We start from the raw sequence: 19,917 nt of genomic DNA on the forward strand, positions 1-19,917 counted from the left end.
CAGTTGAGTTTACATATTATCTAAAATGGAATGCTTGTTGATTTTAATTGGGTAATCAATCTTATTCTATGTTTGCTAAATAATTATTGATTCTCTGTGCATAGTTCTAGATACCTAAAGAGCCATACCTTCAGTGGAGAGATCCCTTTACTTTACTTCTACCCTGACTTCTATTCAGTAAAATATTCAATACAATCTGATGACCAACATTTCAATTACATTGAGCTAATAAATAATTTCCTTTTATGGTAAGCATATCTCCTCCTATTATACTATTTATTGGCCGCTTAAACAAACAGCTTGCTTTGGCTTTAACCCATTAAATCGAGTCCCCTTGGATGCACTCACATCATTATCCTCCGATTGGGCATTATTGGGTTCCGTTGTTGTCGTTGTCCTCGTTGTTGTTGTTGTTGTCAGCAGTTGTCGCTGCTGTTGTCGCTCCGCCAGCAGCTGCAATTGATGTTGCTCCTTCTGCCGCCGATGTGCAATTTCGATTCGCCGCCATTCCCGGGGGGAGAGGCGTCCCTCCTCCTCGGCCGAATCCATGGTGTGCAACTCGAGATCATCGTTATCGTACTCATTGTAGTGGAGTCTGCGCTTAACCAAAATCTTGGCCTTGTCATCGGCCAGACTCGGAGCCTGTCTAATGGGTTTCTTTGCGGTTCCCGGCTTTGGATTTGCCAGAGATTTATGCTGATGATGACGCACTACCATTGGCACTGACACTGGCTCGGGCTCTGGTTCTGGCTCTGGAGACTCTTCCTGCTGCTGCTCGCGGAGATGCTGTTGCAGTTGCAGTTGCAACTGCTGCTCCCACGCCATCAGATGCTGCTGCTGCCGCAGATGATGTTGCTCGTGTCTCAGGCGCAACTCCCCGTTTTTCTCGTCAACGGCCTGCGGGAAAATCTTTCGCATCTTGGCTGAACTTTTATCACGTTCTGTTCCCAAGTCATCGGACAGGCGTTTCCCCGGCAACACCTTCTGCTGGCCATTATTCTGATGGACATCAGCGTTGGCCCCGAACAGCCACAGAAAATTAAAAAGAGTCAGTGCAAGCAACAAGCACTTCAACTGCATTTTGTACGCTCGAGTTTTCTTTTAGTTTTCTAATTAATTGGTGGTTTTCTAATTAATTGTTGCACTTTTAATTAATTGTTGGTTCGATTTCTTTTCGTTTTCCACGTTTTCGTAAAGGTTGTGGTTTAACAAATCACAACTTCTTTTTGATAAATAGCCACAGAATTTATACGAGTTCATAGGTTTTAAGAACAGTTACTAATTAGTGTTTATAATTCAGAGAATACCTTTTCCTTGGGTTTGTAATCAATTAGTTCTTATTAGCTTTTGTTTACTATTTGTCCATTCTAAACACAAATGTAGCATAAGTTCAAAAGGATCTTGTAGCAGCTTTTGTTAATTTGACAATGTTTAAACCAATTCTTGATGAATCACTATTTTCGAAAGTCTTCAAAACTAATTGTGACTTTTCCAATTAATTGTTGGTCACTTTGGTATTTCTTCGTGTTTCCCGCTGTTTCTTTGTAATATTTTACACTTAACAAATCTCAGCATCTGGCGTTTGAAAAATTTCCACAGAATCTCTTAGATTTTTTAAACATTTTGCGGTTGTTGTTAATGTGACAAGCGCAGCATAAATCATAAGCTAACCGAAAACTGTGTCACGCACGCACCGCACACCGCACTCTATGTGCTGTAGTTTTTTTGTTTGTGAATGAAAAAACGCCGCCTTGTGAATCATTTGGCTTTAATTGGAGGCCAAGAGCTGTATTCTTTGTGGAGAGGAAATCGGCCAGACAAACAATTGATTACCAAATGCCAAGTAGTCTGTCTGTCCGTCTGTCTTTTGGGGCAAGTTCAGGAAATTGTTTGGGGGAGAAACTAAAAAACACACGCGCGGCTATTTTGCAATCCACCGAAACACAAAGATACAAAGATACAAGTACGCAACACGCACTAACGCACACAGATTCAGATACAGCTGGCCACAGATACACGCAACTCGAGATAACGGCAACAACTGACAACTGGCAACATCGACGGGTCGCGCAACACCACCGGCAGCATATGTTGCTCTGGCTCGACTTACACTAGCAACATTTCCCCTTTTTCCACACGCGTGTGGAAGGTAAACAGAAAACAGCTGACTGACGCGCAGCAACATAAACAAAAGTCGCCGCTAAATGTTGAGAGCGCGAGCAGAGAGCCTGCGCACGTGAGAGCAACATGTTGGGGCTCTCTGGAGCTGCATCATGCTGCCAAGCAACATGTTTGTCGTTGCAGTCAGAAGCAACATGCTGCCAGTGCGGGTGAAAATATTTTCCCGACGCCTCTTTTTTATGCACTCATTGCAATCGCCGTCTGCCAATTGCATTTTGATTGTTTGTTCAACTAATTCTATGGCTCTGCACTAGTTTCGCCTTAAAGAATTAAAATTCTTGAGCAGCGGGAAATCAAAACGTTACGTTTCTAATGGCTTTTAGTGGGCTCTTTGATCCAGTTCGGAAAAAGTTTATGCCTTTAGCCAGGCAGGTGCAGCCATTAAAATGCAATCAGCTCAACATAAATGCAATAGCTCTGGTCTAACACATTTTTAGAAACTTCTTTAGTTATTAAATGGTGTTTCCTGATTATAACAAAATTGATATGGAAAAGCTGCTTTAGATTTGTGTCTCATATAAAAAATCTCTAATATTTAATAGTAGTTATAAGTATAATCAAAGCTTTAATTACCCCTTATGTTTATCCTATGTTTAACACACTTTTCTAATTCACAGAAATTAGCTCAGGTATTCCTTTGTATCCCAGCGTGATCGCTCTTCGTTCCCTGGCTCCTTTGAACCTGGAAATCCTGACATTCTAGGACGCAGCACCTTTGGCACCTTGGCACTTTGGGATTTTGGCACCTGCCGCTGTGGCAGATGCCTGGGATTAGGTCTCGGTCACGTTGATGAAGCCTGCCTTTCCCTGACTCCCCCCACTGTTATGTTGCCATGTCTGATCTGCCGCAGTTGTTGTTGTCAACAAGTGGGCCTGCTGGATGATTGATGGACGGACTCCATAAGGGCATTCCGGCAGGGCGAATTGCTGGCACACATCAGAATCCCCAGTATGCACCTGCCCAATGTCCCCCGCATTTTCCCGGGAATATCTCGAATGATGATGATGCTGGTGCTGCTGCTGCTGCTGCCACAGCCGAGTATGAGGATGAGGTGTTGCCCACTTGCACTTAATTGCATGTTTGGTCAGGCGAATCAACGCCCAGGCCAGAAAACCGCCAAAGTCAAAGCCGAAAAACGCCCATGGAATGCGCAGCGCACTGTTCCCCTCTTCAGATAGACTGCTCTACATTTGCACTGAGCGAAACATACTTTGAAAATAAATAAAAATACAAATAAAGTTACGAATAGCTGGTCAAAGTATTTATAATTATAATATTATTAATTATAATAAAATAAAACCATTTGAATATGAATAAATGCATGAAATACCCTCAAAACTTTAATAAGTCATTTGTTTTCAGTGTAAACTCTTCGATGGAGGGGAACCCCCACTGAGTGGCGATGGCGGCTAACGTGGAAATTTATGTGGCCAGTTGGCCATGGCTAGAAAGGCTTCATGGGGCCAGCGGAATACGCGGTGGCGATGCTGTTATTGCCGCCGCTCCTGCTGTTGCTGCATAATTGATAAATGTTTACAAATTATTATGTTGCACATACAGCAGCAGCAGTGCCAGCAACAACAGCACCATGGAGGCCACCCAAGCGAAGATGCCCCAATCCCACAGCTTACTCCAGACCGCCTTTTTGTACACCTCGTGTGGTGTTTTTTGTTGTGTAGCTGGTGAAAGCATGGCAAGGAATTTTGTATTAGCCTTATATTAAATACTCTATCATATATACATATAGCTGCCACAGGAACAATCGGAAATTTGTACAAAAAAAATATAAATTTTACATTTTTAAAATATTTTATCTAATTTAATTCAAAGCTATATTTTGTTATTATAGAATTTCGTTTTTAGTTTTATGAAAATCGGAATACTTTATAACATATCTGGCAGAAAAGATCAGTAAGTATCTTTCAACAATAAGATACTATAAACAGTAAAAAATATGATCAGTAAATAACTATGAGCACAAAGTAACTATAATCAATAAATATCAATGAAAACTAAGTAAAGATGATAAGTAACTATGATCACTTAGTAACTCTGAACAGAAAGTATCTATGAGCAGTAAGTATGTATGATTAGTGACTAACTTTGAACACAAATAAACAATGACTTGCAACTTTTGTAAGAACACATTACTAAGACTCGGCCGGCAGAAGTCACTTCGTTCCGGGGATGTTAGAACCAGTTGGGAATCATATCCACAGATGTGCGAGATTTGTTTTGGAACAAATTTAAGAGCAAGCATTTGAATAAAACTTTACAGTTGTTCTTTTATAAACTTTTACAAGTTTATAAATCGGAGCATGCCAAATCGGTGGACTATTTACATATATACATATATATAACTGACATCGGAACAATCGGACGATTTATAGAACTATGATCAGTAATTAACTATGATTAGTAAGTCTCTATAAACATTAAGTAACTATGAGCAGTAAGTAACTCTGAACAATAAGTATCTATAACTATTAATTATCTTTGACCAGTAAGTATTAATGACCATTAAGTATGTATGATCAGTTACTAACTTTGAACACTAATAAACAATGACTTGCAACTTTTGTAACACAACACATTCCTGAGACTTGGCCGGCAGAAGACACTTCGTTCCGGGGATGATAGAACAAGTTGGGAATTATATGCACAGATGTGCAAGATTTGTTTTGGAACAAATTTAAGAGCAAACTATTTGAATAAAACTATGGAGTTGATTTCTATATACTTATACAAGTTTATAAATCGGACCATGCCAAATCGGTGGACTATATATATACATATACATAACTGACATTGGAACAATCGGACGATTTATAGAACTATGATCAGTAATTAACTATGACCAGTAATTAAGTATGATCAGTAAGTTTCTAAGAACATTAAGTAACTATGTGCAGTAAGTAACTCTGAACAATAAGTATCTATAACTATTAATTATCTTTGACCAGTAAGTATCAATGACCATTAAGTATGTATGATCAGTTACTAACTTTGAACACTAATAAACAATGACTTGCAACTTTTGTAACACAACACTTTTCTAAGACCTGGCCGGCAGAAGTCACTTCGTTCCGGGGATGTTAGAACAAGTTGGGAATTATATGCACAGATGTGCGAGATGCGTTTTGGAACAAATTTAACCTATTTGAGTGAAACTATGGAGCTATTCTTCTTTATAATTTTACATGTTTATAAATCGGAGCATGCCGAATCGGTGGACTATATATATACATATATATAGCTGACATATGAACAATCGGACGATTTATAGAACTATGATCAGTAATTAGTTATGGCCAGTAACTAACTATGATCAGTCAGTTTCTATAAACATTCAGTTACTCTGAACAATTAGTAACTATGATTAGTAATCAACAATGATTAGTACGTATCTATGACCAGTATGTATGTGTGATCAGTAAGTATCTATGGACAGTAAGTAAGTATGTATGATCATTTACTAACTTTGAACACTAAAAAACAATGACTTGCAACTTTTGTAACACAACACTTTTCTAAGACCTGGCCGGCAGAAATCACTTCGTTCCGGGGATGTTAGAACAAGTTGGGAATTATATGCACAGAAGTGCGAGATTTGTTTTGGTACAAGAGCAAGCTATTTAAATGAAACTATGGAGTTATTCTTCTACATAATTTTACTAGTATATAAGTCGGATCATGGCGAATCGGAGGACTATATATATACCTAGCTGCCATAGGAACGATCGGAAAATTAAAAAAAAAAAAAAACAATTATAACTTTACCAGTTTTCAACAGACTTTCATTAAATTTGATATTAAGCTATCATATATTAATCTACAATTTCGTGTAAAATTATATGAAAATCGGACTACTCTATCATATACCTTAATATAATGTGAATGTAATGAAAGCAGGCATTACTTTATTGTTTTTTAACATAAATATAAATATTTCATTTTGAAATAATTCCTAGTGATCGAATTTTAACTTGCAAGAGTATACAAACTTCGGCGTGCTGAAGTTAGCTTCCTTTCTTGTTTTTTTTTTTAATATTTTTGTCTGGCTATGTTGCCGCTTTTCTCACGATGAGGCGCCAACTGCATTTTCATTTAATGTTTGCTGTAGCCGCTAATTAAAATGAATCCACGTAGACAGGCTGGCGGAAAAAGAAAGCCCGGGCAAAAGGCCGGGGGAGTCTGGTCCATTAGACCGGGAATTCTATTGTGTAATGGGTCGGGGCCTTATTTATATCCAACTGAAATCGTTGGCAAAATCATTCTCCATCGAACGCGTATCATACTTTTATTCCGTGGCTTTTCCACATTGCCCTTGGCATTAGCTTTTGTCTCACTTTGGCGCACTTTTTTTTCTCTTCCACCAACTCGCATTTTCCGCATTCAATTTGCCTAAGTTGCCATTCGAATGGCTAGGGACAGGGCAGGGGAAAATGCAGGGGCAGCAGCTGCCGAAGGAAATGAAATGGAATTCAATACAAAATGCAAATGAGCCTCCGAGATGGAACCGCAAACGAGCGATGAAATGAGAAATGAGATGCCACCGAAATCATAAAAATCAAATTCGAAATTGATAGGGAGATGTCAGGCAGGGGAGGGAAGGATATCTGCACGAATAAAAAGTGGTATTATCTTCAAAGATTTTTCAGGATCAATGGAAATGTTAAACCGACTGTTTGATATTTAAATATCCAAGATAGAAGTCCTAAGGACTTTGTAATTCACTAGACTATGAAATACTATCAATAGACTTTTGCTGTTTCCATGAAGAACTATTATTCTATATTCCAGGAACAGTATCATATCCGAGTGGCATTTTGCTCGGTGCATCAGTGCAGATTTAACTCAATTTAGATTCAGAATTGAATCGAGAACAAAGTCATCCCCTAATTGAGATGAACCCCTAGCGTTGTGTGTGGCAAAGGTTCCATTTCTTCTGACAGCCACATCCTGGTAATTATCCCAAATAGTTTCCGCGACAACAATGCTGATCTATGACACTTTGACCCCACATATTTTTTCCGGGGGTAAAACTTTTCAATGCCCTAAACCGCTTAGTCCTCCGAAATGATGATGAGGGGAAAAGCAAATTGACTTAAGATAAAACTGCCAAGGCCCAAGGCCAAAATGACGACAAATACTCGCACAGAAACCCTCGCCTAACCAGGAAAAAAATGACAAAAAGGGTGCCTAACCCCAGTGAAAGAGCAACGCAATTTCCGGCTTCCCCCGCGGGGCAACAGAGATAGCCAGAGAGTGAGACAGATTGTTAGACAGGGGAGATGACATCCCGCCAGCATTCAAATATTTGTCATCATCAAATGACATCTGTTTGCTGTTGGTTTTTATTTTGAAGGCCAGCCCAAAAGTTCGTCTAGTCAAAGGTCAGTGCTTGACATACAAAGACAGTACGTTTCGGCATTGTAAGAATGGTAAATATTCACCTTAGAATGTCATAGACCCCAAGATATAGAAGTTACTGGGAATAATTAGTGAAATATATATACTATTTTGAAGTTTTTTCTTAAAAAATACATCTTGATGTTCGACTTGAAGTAAAGTCAAAATCGCAGCACATTGATCATTCTGGCATTAACAATAAAAGTCAAGTCAATCGATTGTCAGCACAACGAAGTATTTGCATAAATCTCACAGTTGAAATGCCACGCCCCTTTCTCCTATTTATCCCATTTCTCCCATTTCGGAACCCTGACAAAATAAAAAACTGAAAGGAACTCAACTTAGAAAGGTGAAAGGTGCGAGCAGATAAAAATGGGAAATGGGGAGGTATTTTTAACGAGTTGCCCAGGTTCCCAAGAAGCTGCAACAGTTTTCAATGGAAAATGCAGCAGCGGAAAATGTAAATAGCTAACAAGAAAATACAATAAAAGCAAGCCAGAGCTGCAAACTCAGCTGCATTTCGAGGGAAAGAGATTGAGAGAGATTCCCCAATTCCCCACAAAAAAAATAGGAAAAATACCAAAAGACCCAATGACATAGTTTGCATACTCCAAAGAAGCAGGAAGCATTTAAGGCGAAAGACCAATGAGAAGGGGGGAAAATCCCAGGGGGCAGACGGAGGCTATTAAGGCGGCATTTCCACAGCGCTGAAAGGCGTTGAAACTGCAATTAGCCGAGGAGATTTTCCAGCAAACAGAGCGAGAGAGAGAGATGGGAAACAAGTCACCGAAGAGCAGGTTGCGTTTGGAGCATTAAAATAGAAATGCATTTATCTTTGGAGAAGCAAAAGGAAGCCAAAGTGTGGTGTATTTTTATGTTCTCCGCCAGGTAATTGAACTGAGCTGTGGATGCAGTAAGAGTTCCCCTGTCTTTATGACCCTGACATAAGAAGTTGGCATTGAAAGTAACTGCCATGTTGATGAGGCCAAATGAGGTAACTGGGAGCAACATATCTTGAGCTTGGGAGTTCTTTCTATTACTTCATCTGCCATATTTGCATACATTAACGAAATAGGGTCAAAAATGCAGTTTCATACTTAAAGAATCAAAGGGTTAAAGTGCTTTAGTTTTAATGAAAAGAACAAGTTCGAACTTCTAAAAAAAGGTTTCCAAATACCCTGAGGTTAATCTCTTTAGTTTCACAGTTTTTAAAAGCTTGCTTTTCGTTTACCACATGCTTTCCATAACTAGAAGTCATTTAATTTCGAGTATAAATAGTTCTAGCTTAAAATTCTTAGTGTATGTTTAATCGAACTCTATTAAGTCATCAGACTGCCGTCTTCTACTGTTTGCAGACACCAAAAACAATTCATTTTCCAGACTACACCAGCTGGAAGTGCAATCTTCCGAATTCCCCCAGAGAGACAGAGCAAACAATGCTGCTGCTGCCACTATATATGCTGGCCATAAACATTATAATCTGCTCGGGCAATTGAAATGCGTTTGTGTGGCGCCGAAGGAGCCGAATCCTTTGTGTGCTTACGTGGCTATTGGTCATAAACAATTCGAGCCAATTCCAGTTAATGGCCATCCTAACGACGCCAACGTGCGCCTTGTTAGTCAAAGCATTTGCGAGAATATTCTCAACATATTTCTATAATCATCGGGGCCGCAGACGTGCCAAATCGCAGGCCATTGAGACGGCTTCATTCGAGGGATGGGACTCAAAATCAAATGCGAGTGCTGGCAAGTTGGCTTCTCAGTTCCTGACCCCTCCTAATTAAGTGCAGCAACAAATGGCGGACGAGATTAGAGGGCTGACGTCGGCGTATTCACTCAAATTCGATCCGCACGAGACCTCAAATCCCGAGAACCCTAAAACCGAAACCCCACTGGCATTGTCTAACTAATTGGATTAAATTTGATGCCCGACCTGACACAATGGACCACTCGTCGGGGTCCGTTTCAGGTAGGATCCGCAGCCTCTTGGCCCGGCGTTGAACAAACAGGATTCAAAGCAACAAGACAGTCGGAAAATATACATACATATAGAAGCAGTATTTAGTACTGAAACTCGTTCGTTCTCGCCTTTGTATCGGCCAGCTATCAATGTAAACAGGCAAGCCCACAGCCACGGCCAACAATGGCATTTCGGCCAAGTCATTTTGGTTTTCCGCAGGTCTCTCCGGTACCTTTCGGTTACCATTTTGTACTTTTTCAATGATTTCATGTCGGCGATAGCTGAACAAAACACTCGAGTGCGCAAAGGAAGGTCGATTTCCCATCCTTATCGCTTTGAGTGCATTTAAAATGAAATTAAATGAAAATTATTTCCACTCCGATTCCGCTCGTTAAATGAAGAATGGAAATTGTTAAGTGGTATAAAGTACTTGAAACTACTTTTTTTTATTGTAGTTAGCTGTGTAGTTTTGATTTCTTGGAAAATGTATACGTTTGTTTGTTTTTTAAATGTAGAGTGAAAGGCACAAGTTTGTTGTTTTATTAATATTCTTGATATGTAAGCTGGACTTAAAATAAATGGAAATTAATGCCACCAAAAACTAAATGCTGGAATTATCCTAGAAATTAACTTTCGACTTCAACTTGTTTTCTTCCTAGTCAAGTAAACACCTCTGAAAACTTCAATGAAAACTTTTGCAAAAACACTACTTATATAGTACATGAATTTTTGGCAAACGAGTTTTATTTAATTGAAATTTTTTATTTATTTTATTTTGCTGATGCGGAACAGTCAACGTCAGGAGCAGCAGCTGTTGCTGCAGCAGGAGCAGCATTTTGAGGTCCTGGCAAGGACTTCTTTCAATTTCGGGTCTGCCGCAGCATTTTCCTCAACTTAATTGTGTGAAAAACTTTTCTTACGCTCAACATGAACAAACATGAATGGCAGCTAAGTGTTTTCTTTTTATTTCAATTTTTCTTCCTGCTGTGCCCCCCACAGAAAGTAAGAATTATTTAATATGATGAGAGTTAAGAGAACAATAAAAACAAAGTTTGGCCAAAGACGGAAAGTGTGAGAAATATACAAATAACGCTGACAGAAACTGAAACTCGGGGCGAAGAAGTAAGTTGAAAATTAAGTTTTACAAGGACGAAAAGGAAACAGAACATAACAGTGACTTACAGAGACTAAAAGTAGGTTAGTTCCCTATACTAAATTATATATAGTTTTAACTATATTTTATTTACGAACATACTGGAAATAAATTACTTCCCACAGTAGGTACAATCAAATTAATTATATCTCTTGCATACATATCTCCTGCAGCTTCTCCAAACACACTTTCCTTGCTGTATTTAAAGTTAAACGGGAAAACTCATTTGAAAAGTAAGTAAAAACGAGGGAAAACACACGAAGCAAAACAAACTTTGACAATTGAATTTTCTGGGGCGAACATTGCGGTTACCCGGCTGATTTTAGGGGGTTAGATTCACCCACAAGGCGAAGGAGACGTTTATGATGACGACAACAATTTTTTCGCTTTCCATTTGACGATGACGATGATGATGATGAAAACTTGCAGTGCAGTGCAGTCACATGCAGAAAAATGCACTCAAAAAAAAAAAAACACAAAAACAAATAACACGCACACACTCAAACGCGAAAGGAATTGTTCTTGAAACAGGACTCAATGGCGCGAAAGCCGTCGCAGAGGAGGGATAAAATGCAAGCCAAGACACAAACTGTGAGCTGCATTTTAGACAAGAGGACGAAGGATGTGTGTGTTCAAGTGTGTGTTGGGGGATAAGCAGAAAATGTTATAGTTACAGTCACCACACGATATGGGATACACAAAAAAAAACTAAGTATGCAAGTATTAAATATATAACATTGACATTTCGCTGAAGACTTTTTGATAGCAACCAACGATCTTAAGCTATCAAAATTCTTGTGATAATATGTGTATATTAATTTAGAAAGAAAATATATAAAATAAAAAAAACAAAAAAATCTACATTTTGTCCAGAGTGCACTGTCTACGATGAAGTGAAATAAAAAACTCATCACTGGAGTGGCAATAATGCTTCTTGAGGTTTTCATCTTCGTTTTTTTATTGAAACCGCAACCAATAAAGCCACGCTGTTAAAATCGCGTGTGCCTTATCTGGCGAGCGCGCGTTTTTGGCCGCGTTTCGTGAGCGTCTTTAATTGGAACCGAGCTTAAAGTCTCTTTTGGGTTTTCTTGGCTTGCGGTCACTCTTTCTCCCTTATCACTAACTAAACAATTAATCAACCGAAAACCAAAGTTTCACTAGGTGGTGGTGGGTGGAATGTGGGAAATTTTCACGCCCAAGAAAGTGACATTTTCGAGGTGAACGTCAACACGACGTGGCGATGCTGCAAAAAAAAAAACAGCGGCGAGCTCAACGCTTTCCCAGTTGATTAATGAGCTGTGATGCTGGGAGACCTTCTACCAGGAGGGAGCACAGGGGGAAAAGTGGGCGGAAAAGGGGCTGAGAGGGGGCAGTGCAACAACACCCAGTAACCGAAGCAGTAAGTTAAGCAGTTTTAAAAAGGGAAATGCCAGCTGAAGGATTTGTTACTGGTGACTGGGGAAATGAGCGGCTTGATTACGTGAGCTCAGCTGAGCTGGGAAATGGGACCAGAAGCCGGAGAAAATGCAGGAAAAGCGCATCTACAGGATTCGCTTAAGGGGAGGATAGTAACGGATGAAGAATACCAAGGGATCTGGAGCAATGGAAATAGTTTAAGGTGGCATTTGGAGATCAAAATTAAAGATGATTTATGACAGGTTTTTAAAGGAACTTAAACAGATTTATTTTCTTAACTTTCCGAATTTTAAAACTGAAACTAATCAAATGCATAGTTGCACACTTTGAAGGACCAGCAACACTTAATTTAAATTTAATACAAATTAAAGTTTTCGGGCAAAGTTGGCATTGAGTTATAAATTTAAAAACACAGTTTTTTTTTTAAGTTTTCATATACAACAGATTTCGGGCGAAGTTAGCATTGCATTATAAATTTAGAGAAACAGTTATATTTTTTATTATTAATGTTTTGAGATAATTTTCAAAAACCAAAAAAGAAAGAAAACTGAATGGCTGATCTGCCACCTCAGCCGGAATGGGGCGTCAAGCTTGCCAAGAGCTTCCTTGTCCCACAAAGATGGATCCTGGCCATTATGGGTTTCTTTGCCATAGTGAATGCCTATACCATGCGAGTCTGTCTCTCCCAGGCCATCACCGTGCTAGTGGTTCCAAGAAACTATTCGAATGTACCTCCGGAAGGGATGTGTAAACCAGACCCAAACGAGGGTAAACCACCGAAAAGCGCTACAGGAACTTACGACTGGGATCAGGAGAAGCAGGGCCTGATCCTGGCCTCCTTCTACATTGGATATATTGTTACGCATGTGCCTGGCGGCATTCTGGCAGACAAGTTCGGCGGAAAGTGGACACTCAGCTTGGGCATACTTGCCACCGCAATATTTACGCTCCTAACACCGGTGACCATAGTGTATTGCGGTCCCGATGGCCTCATCGTCCTCCGTGTACTGATGGGACTAGGGGAGGGCACAACCTTTCCTGCTCTTAGTGTCCTGCTGGCATCCTGGGTGCCGCAGAAAGAGCGTGGAATGTTGGGCGCTCTCGTGCTTGGAGGCGGCCAGGTGGGCAGCATTCTTGGTAATTACGTTTCTGGCTTACTTTTAGCCGAGTTCGATTGGCCGTGGGTGTTCTACTTCTTCGGTTTATTGGCCATTGTCTGGTTCTTTCTGTTCACGATTTTATGCTACAGTAGTCCCTCCACACATCCGTGCATCAAGCCAAAGGAGAAGGAGTTCCTGCTAGAGCAGATTCCCCTTAAGAAGAATTTACCACGCACACCCTGGAAGGCGATTTTCACCAACGTACCCATGTGGGCACTGATCAGCGCCCAAATCGGTCACGACTGGGGCTTCTACATCATGGTCTCATGCCTTCCCAAATACATGGCCGATGTCATGCGTTTCTCGATCAAAAAGAACGGATTGTACTCATCGCTGCCCTATGTGATGATGTGGGTCGTTTCCTTATTGAGCGGCATTGTGGCCGATTGCATGATTAATCGAAAGTGCATGAGCATTACGAATACGCGGAAGGTCATGACGGGGATAGCAGCCTTTGGTCCTGCTGTATTAATGGTTGGCGCTTCCTATGCCGGCTGTAACCGCCTCCTGGTCGTGACCCTGTTCACCCTCTGCATGGGTGTGATGGGAACCTACTATGCCGGAATGAAGCTCACCCCACTGGACATGAGTCCCAACTACGCCGGCGTCCTGATGGCCATAACCAACGGCATCGGTTCTCTCACGGGGGTGATCACCCCGTATCTGGTGGGGGTTATGACGCCGAATACCACAATGCTGGAGTGGCGTTTGGTCTTCTGGGTGGCCTTTGTGGTTCTGGTCGTCACGGCGATAGTTTACTGCATCTGGGCCTCTGGAGATATACAACGATTCAACGACGGCACCAACTCGAACAAGAAGCCAGTGGAAGAAGCGAAGTAATTATACATCAAGCCCAAGCTTTTACAATGAGGTTTTTACTTTAAATTAGTCGCAATTGATTTAGTCTTGTTTAGGATTTAGGGTTGTATAAAATTATAAGTATGTGCATCGCCCAATTTGTACTGTACACGGTTTTGGTAAATAATATTATCCTCAAGTTGTTCCAAAAATAACTTGATGGCTAATTTGTGACTCGAAAATAGCTGGTTTAATTTCGAAAGCAAACAAGATTCACACCGGCATCAATCACACATCAAATATCAGATGGCACCCTTCAATTCGATGGCAAGCTAATCATGTCAGGAAATTCAGTTTTCCCCAAAAGTTGCCATGTGCGTGTGACTTTGTTTACATTTTAGTCTGATTGAGTGTGGGAGTTTTTCCCTTTTTCCCCAATGTGTGTGTGTACATGTATCCCGATGGAAAACTAAGCTGCTCTCGACTGAATTACAAATTGAAATGATAACCGAATAATACCGAAAACGAAAGCTGGGGAATGTTTTTCCACTTTTGGGCAGAAAATGGCATAAATTAAGTTACAAATCAACTCGCAATCACAACTGCAGTCACAGTCACTACATTGGAGTCACTGATGAAATAACAACATTTCACCACGATTTTCCATTCCCATTGGGGTTTGCAATTGCGATTCGATTGAAATTTAATTTCGATACATATTTTCTAGCTGCATTTTCAGTTCGAGTTTTCCCCGAACGACGTGCGGATCACGCCTACAGCCGCCCACATTGGAAAACGCTTTTCACGCCAATTGCATTTTCGTAGTATTCGATGGATTTTGTTTTCCCTTTCTTTCTTTTTCTGCAGAATGTTCTATGTTTTACGATTTTCGTGGCTGGATGAGATTGAAATGTAATCAAAAATTGCGAAATCTGCGAAAACTGAACTGAAAGTGCGTCCTGTGGGTTTTCCTTGTGCATTCTTGAATTTTTTCGTTGTTGTTGAACGAAAGCGTGCCAAGTGCATGTGATGGGCTCCCGAATTAATCGAAAGGGTTTTTCTGACCTCGGGTTTGATTACATTTTTGAATGTGGAACAGGATACGAAGGCCTTGAACCGAGGTACATATAAAAGGTGCTTATGATGCTGGTAATTTAATCGCAAATGGATATATCATAATATTATTATGCATATTTATATTTGGCAATGATTTTTATATTTATCTATCTCTTTCATAAAGGAGAATTCTAGAGATTTCAAGTTAAAATACTTGTTTCTAGTTTGAACAAATCTAGACCTATTAACCTAAATACAAATTAATTGAATTCCTCACCTCACACCGACAATCGAAGATGAACATTTATCGGGGGCAACTCTTGTGTAACGGTTAATTTAAGCCACTGCTGGGGGATTCCCCGGCAAATGGAGTACGAAATTAATTAAAGCAAACTGAATCATGACACGAACACGAATTTCCACGCAGGAAAATGCACCAATACACGCTCTTAGCCGTGTGGGTGTGTGTGTGTTTAGGAGGGGTAGGAAAAGCCCCCCTCCACACTTTTTGGGGCCGAAAAGCGAGCACAGCTGCATACTAATAAGCTGCCACGAGAGGACCCGTGTGTGAATGGGTGTCCCCCATCCCTGACCGTTGCTCAGCCTTCCGTTCCTTTCGGTCAGCCACGTGCCACGCCCACAATTTGGACGGGAGGGAGGGGGTCGGGGAGGGCGGGAAAGTTGTCAAGCTGACGTCGGTACAAGCATTATGACGGCATTTACACATCAGCTTCAGCCTCGGCTTGGACAGGATACGAGGATTAGGAGAAGCACCAAGGACCAGGGCCTAGGCGCAAGGACTCAGGTCCCAGGATTCAGGACTCCTGAGCCTATAAGCCGACTCAAAAGGCTTTCGGGTCACTTGGGAACTCTGCAAAAAAATGAGTAATAACATGACGAATGGGAAACTACATCAAAAATCCCTATTTAAACAAAGAAAAGAACTGAGAATACAAGTTTAAAAATATTTTTATAAGGTTCTTTATTAGAACATTATAAAATATTTATGAAAACTGAACAAATAATTCATTATTAACTTTTAACACCATTTTTGGATACCAAACAAAGCTCAATGTCAAAATCAAGTACTTCCTTACAAGGTGTTGTTTCTAGCCTTTTAATTTATGTATTTAAAATTGAAAAATTATGTCCAAGTATGCACGTAACTTAAAAGGTTAATTAATTCTTAAATTACAATCTAAATGCCTCTGTATTTCACAGTGCACGCACACGTACTCACTGAACTGACCCTACTTCAAATAACATTCCTGTGGAAGCCTTAAAATGCTTTCGTGTCGACTATGCAAATAAATCCAAGTCGTGGCCAAAAACTCAATTTCGGGGCAGCCAGTGCAGCAGGACAGCTGCTGCTGTTCCAGGACTCTAACCCAAACAGAAACCCCATTTTTCCCCTCCCCCTTTCAGTTTTGGGTGTGTGAATCCCCCGCCAAGCAGAACATATGGCGACAAACAGCGAGCAACGTTTTCTATTTGTTTGCTAGCAAAACAGAGGAACAGAGGGGAAGCCGAAGCCCCAACGCCAAGGACAAAGGATGCGAAGGACGAAGGCAGGCGGCTGCGGAGCATGCACTAGACCCATTTCGTGGATGCTTTTGAATGGCACTACGGCACTATGGCAGTATGGCACTATGGCATTCAGTGTGGGGACGGGGAAGTAGGACCAGGGCCAGTACATGAGCTGAATTGCACTTGGCCAGAAACAAAATCCTAGCCATGAAAATAGCACTTTAGAAGGCAAGACGAAAATGGAGATACGCTTGAACTGAACTGAATGAAATTCCTACATCCTAAGTGGAGGCCAGAAAAAAAGGATGCTCTAAATAAGTTAACACAAAACATTAAGTGAAGTTAAGGTTATTCATTGGAAATATTATCTAATACAAAAGTACTATATAAACTATTAGCTAAACTATTTAATTCATGAGCTAACCACCATCATAACCATCAAAACAAATGCTGATAGGACTTGATTTTTGAACACAGGTTAATCGCTTTCACAAACTTATAGAGTCATCAAACTTTATAGCTGCCTGACAGAGAGTAGCCGAACATATACTTCCCTTCGTCCAGAATCTGTCAGAACTCAATCCCCTTGATAAAGTCATCATACCCTTGTAGGACAAGGCCACAAAAAATAACGCACACTACGTGAGAAAGCTGCGATTCTGAATTTCTAAGAGCTTGGGGTGATTATTCCCTACCGAAAAAAGGGTTGAATTTCGCTCCCAAAAATCTCTTGCTCTGCAGTTTTTCCTTTTTTTTTTTTGTATGCTGCTTCCGGAATATTTGCTGGAAATTCGTTTTTCTGCATCCTGCACACACTTTCCCGCATTGGTATAGGTCCCGGGTATTAAAGGAACGAACTTTTGGGGGGTGCCAGTTTTTGGTTGGATTCTCTGGTTGCGCGCCCTAAATGGATTTAGCTTGTTTCTCTCGCTGTTGTCCTAGCTGGTTTATTTTTCCAACAAAAAATGGGATATGTGTTCATTTGCATGGGACACATGTGTCCCTAAAATGCAATAAAAAACAAAAAACGCTCTCGCCAATACCAGTGTTAATTCGCAAATTCAATTGTCAAATCATTGGCAGATGGCATATAAATTTAATTCTCTTAATGCCGCTGCTGACAATGAAGAACGGCCTGATGATGAATCAGAGCCGCATAAAGTACGACCTGTCACGTCCCATTACAATATATACATATTTGATTTAAGGTGTCTGAACGGAGGTAGAATACCATCGGAATGGCCACAAGCACGAATGATGCACTGGAAAATAAGGAGAGGAGGTTCATGTGGAGAAAATTAACATTTAAGACCCTTGAATAGGGTTTGTTTTCCCAGAAAACTGCTGGAATTATCGGATCCCTTTAACTTACTATTTAATGTTTCTCTTCTTTAAATTTAAATCCCTATTTCAAAACCGTTTTTCAACTCTATTTAATGACCTAACGCACTGCTGTCACATATTTCTGCGAGTGAGAGTGAAGAACCGGAAAGCCGGACGGATATTTCTGGTCTGGTCGCATTTCTGGTCCGTCGCATAGTGTTGGCAACATTTTGTGGTCACTTGATGGACAGTCTATGCACATTCGGTGCCGCTACTAGAGAGTGTCCACAATGAGTGATGGCAGTGTAGGGTTAAGTGGGTGACAGCCAAGTGGGAAAAAGGGGCGAAAATGGCCGCAAGTTCGTCAACAGGGGCAAATATTTGCAGATATCCAAACGATGTCGCACGTTGGTTGCGTTGCTGCTGTTGCATGTTGCTGTTGCTGCTGCAATTTCTGCTGCTATTGCTGCTGTGTAAGTTGGGTGTTGATTGTTGATTGTTGTTCCAGTGACCAAAAGCCAACAATTGGTCACGATCACTTTGGCTTTATTGTTTTCGTTTCTATTTTTCCGGGCCCACAGTCTGTTTTTATTTGTTTTTCTTCTTTCCGGGCAATGTCGCTCCTTTGTTTTCACACTTGCGGCAGTTCGTGTTGCCGATTTGACGTGACTAATGGGTCGTTAGGCATGTGTCCATTCGGCCGCAGGAGCAAACAGGTGGACGGACGGAGGGGACCAGGAGGGAGCTTAGTCACGCCCTGACAGGGTCTTCTTTTCCTCCTTTTGCTCGGTCTCTTAACAAGTTACAAATTGCGTGGCTCGCTTGGCTGCCAGTTCGCCTGCCAAGTGGCAATGGTGCAAGACTCGAGTTGATTACAATGCGAACCTTCAGGGAGGTCAAGGATGAGGGACAAGGATCCATAAAATGCTACAATTTAGTGTTTACAGCGTTCACGCTACGAAAGTGGATAGAGAAGTAGAAGTCACAGAAAAGAAGGCTCTAACAAGGCTTGGCCATAAAACCTTAAAGTGAAAGGGAAACTATTGCCATAGAAGTCATTCTTTAAATTTTACTAATACTGCTTTTTTATGCAAACTAAATCACACCTCAAAAAATAAACAAACCAATGTTTCCCTTCCCCTTATTAGCTTACCATTTGCATTGCCACCTGTTAAGCACTTCCCAAAAATGCAATCTCAAAAAATGTCACTGCCAGAACACTCACCTGCAAAGAGATGGAAAAAATGCGATAAGAATTAGTCAAATATTCGGTATAAATCAATGGCAAAACACTTTGAGTAACAAACAAATCGCAATGGCATTCCGATCGAGACGGGAGACATAATCAACGGCGATATCCATCACCATTAGCATCACCTTTGTCATTTCCACAACATGCCCCGGCCAAGATTGGCTATGAAAATTTTGGCATCTGTTCGTAGTTCGCCCCTATCTTTCGCATTTGCATATGACATCATCAAAGTGGCAACAGCAGCCAAAGTTTTTTGTGCAAAGCACACAGACACGCCAGCGGAATGCAAAAACCAACAAGAGCGCAGCCAGGGCAAAAATCTTGTAGCAGCCACCACCGCCTGTCAAATGATTTGCAACTTTGTGCAAATTCATTTGCCAGTCTTCCCCGGCATTTTCCCCTGCCTTTGGCAATTATTAGTTGGCAGTCGCCGTCCGTCTGCCAGCCACAACTCGAACTCGAGCCACGTAGAGCTGAGATTTTCCACCACAAGATGACGGATTACACAGTGAGATATGCCACTTGACAAGAGTAAATATTTTGCGGTATTGTATTAATGTCTTATCAACTTTATCCAACTTTACTTGAGTCATTTCTAAGAAGTAATAAATAGTTAATGTGGTATTTTTAACGTCTTTCACTAATTCATATTTAAAATGCCAGCATATTGAAATGGCT

The 19,917-nt window shown here is 40.8% G+C and overlaps 1 protein-coding gene and 1 pseudogene across 6 annotated transcripts in view; one reads left to right on the plus strand and one right to left on the minus strand.

The window, feature by feature from the left end:
• Pvf3 (PDGF- and VEGF-related factor 3) overlaps window positions 1-19,917 on the minus strand; it is a 91,753-nt gene that overhangs the window by 58,427 nt on the left and 13,409 nt on the right. Inside the window, exon 1 of one of the 5 annotated variants that reach the window (XM_086832738.1) lies at window positions 19,141-19,156. The exons of 2 other annotated variants lie outside the window; for them this stretch is intronic. In XM_086832738.1, the coding sequence (XP_086688864.1) occupies window positions 19,141-19,149 (9 nt within the window). In that variant the 5' untranslated portion in view covers window positions 19,150-19,156. Of the gene's footprint in view, window positions 1-348; window positions 2,047-19,140; window positions 19,157-19,917 lie in introns of those variants that run through there. 2 more of the 5 variants (XM_086832736.1, XM_086832737.1) reach the window with 2 other exon arrangements.
• LOC110182676 (dietary and metabolic glutamate transporter pseudogene) lies at window positions 1,002-14,323 on the plus strand (annotated as a pseudogene). Its single transcript, XR_015271695.1, has one exon. The product of XR_015271695.1 is annotated as a dietary and metabolic glutamate transporter pseudogene (transcript).

This window comes from Drosophila serrata, unplaced genomic scaffold, assembly GCF_035046125.1.
Source record: "Drosophila serrata isolate PLE 108 unplaced genomic scaffold, ASM3504612v1 contig_249, whole genome shotgun sequence".
NCBI lineage: Eukaryota > Metazoa > Arthropoda > Insecta > Diptera > Drosophilidae > Drosophila > Drosophila serrata.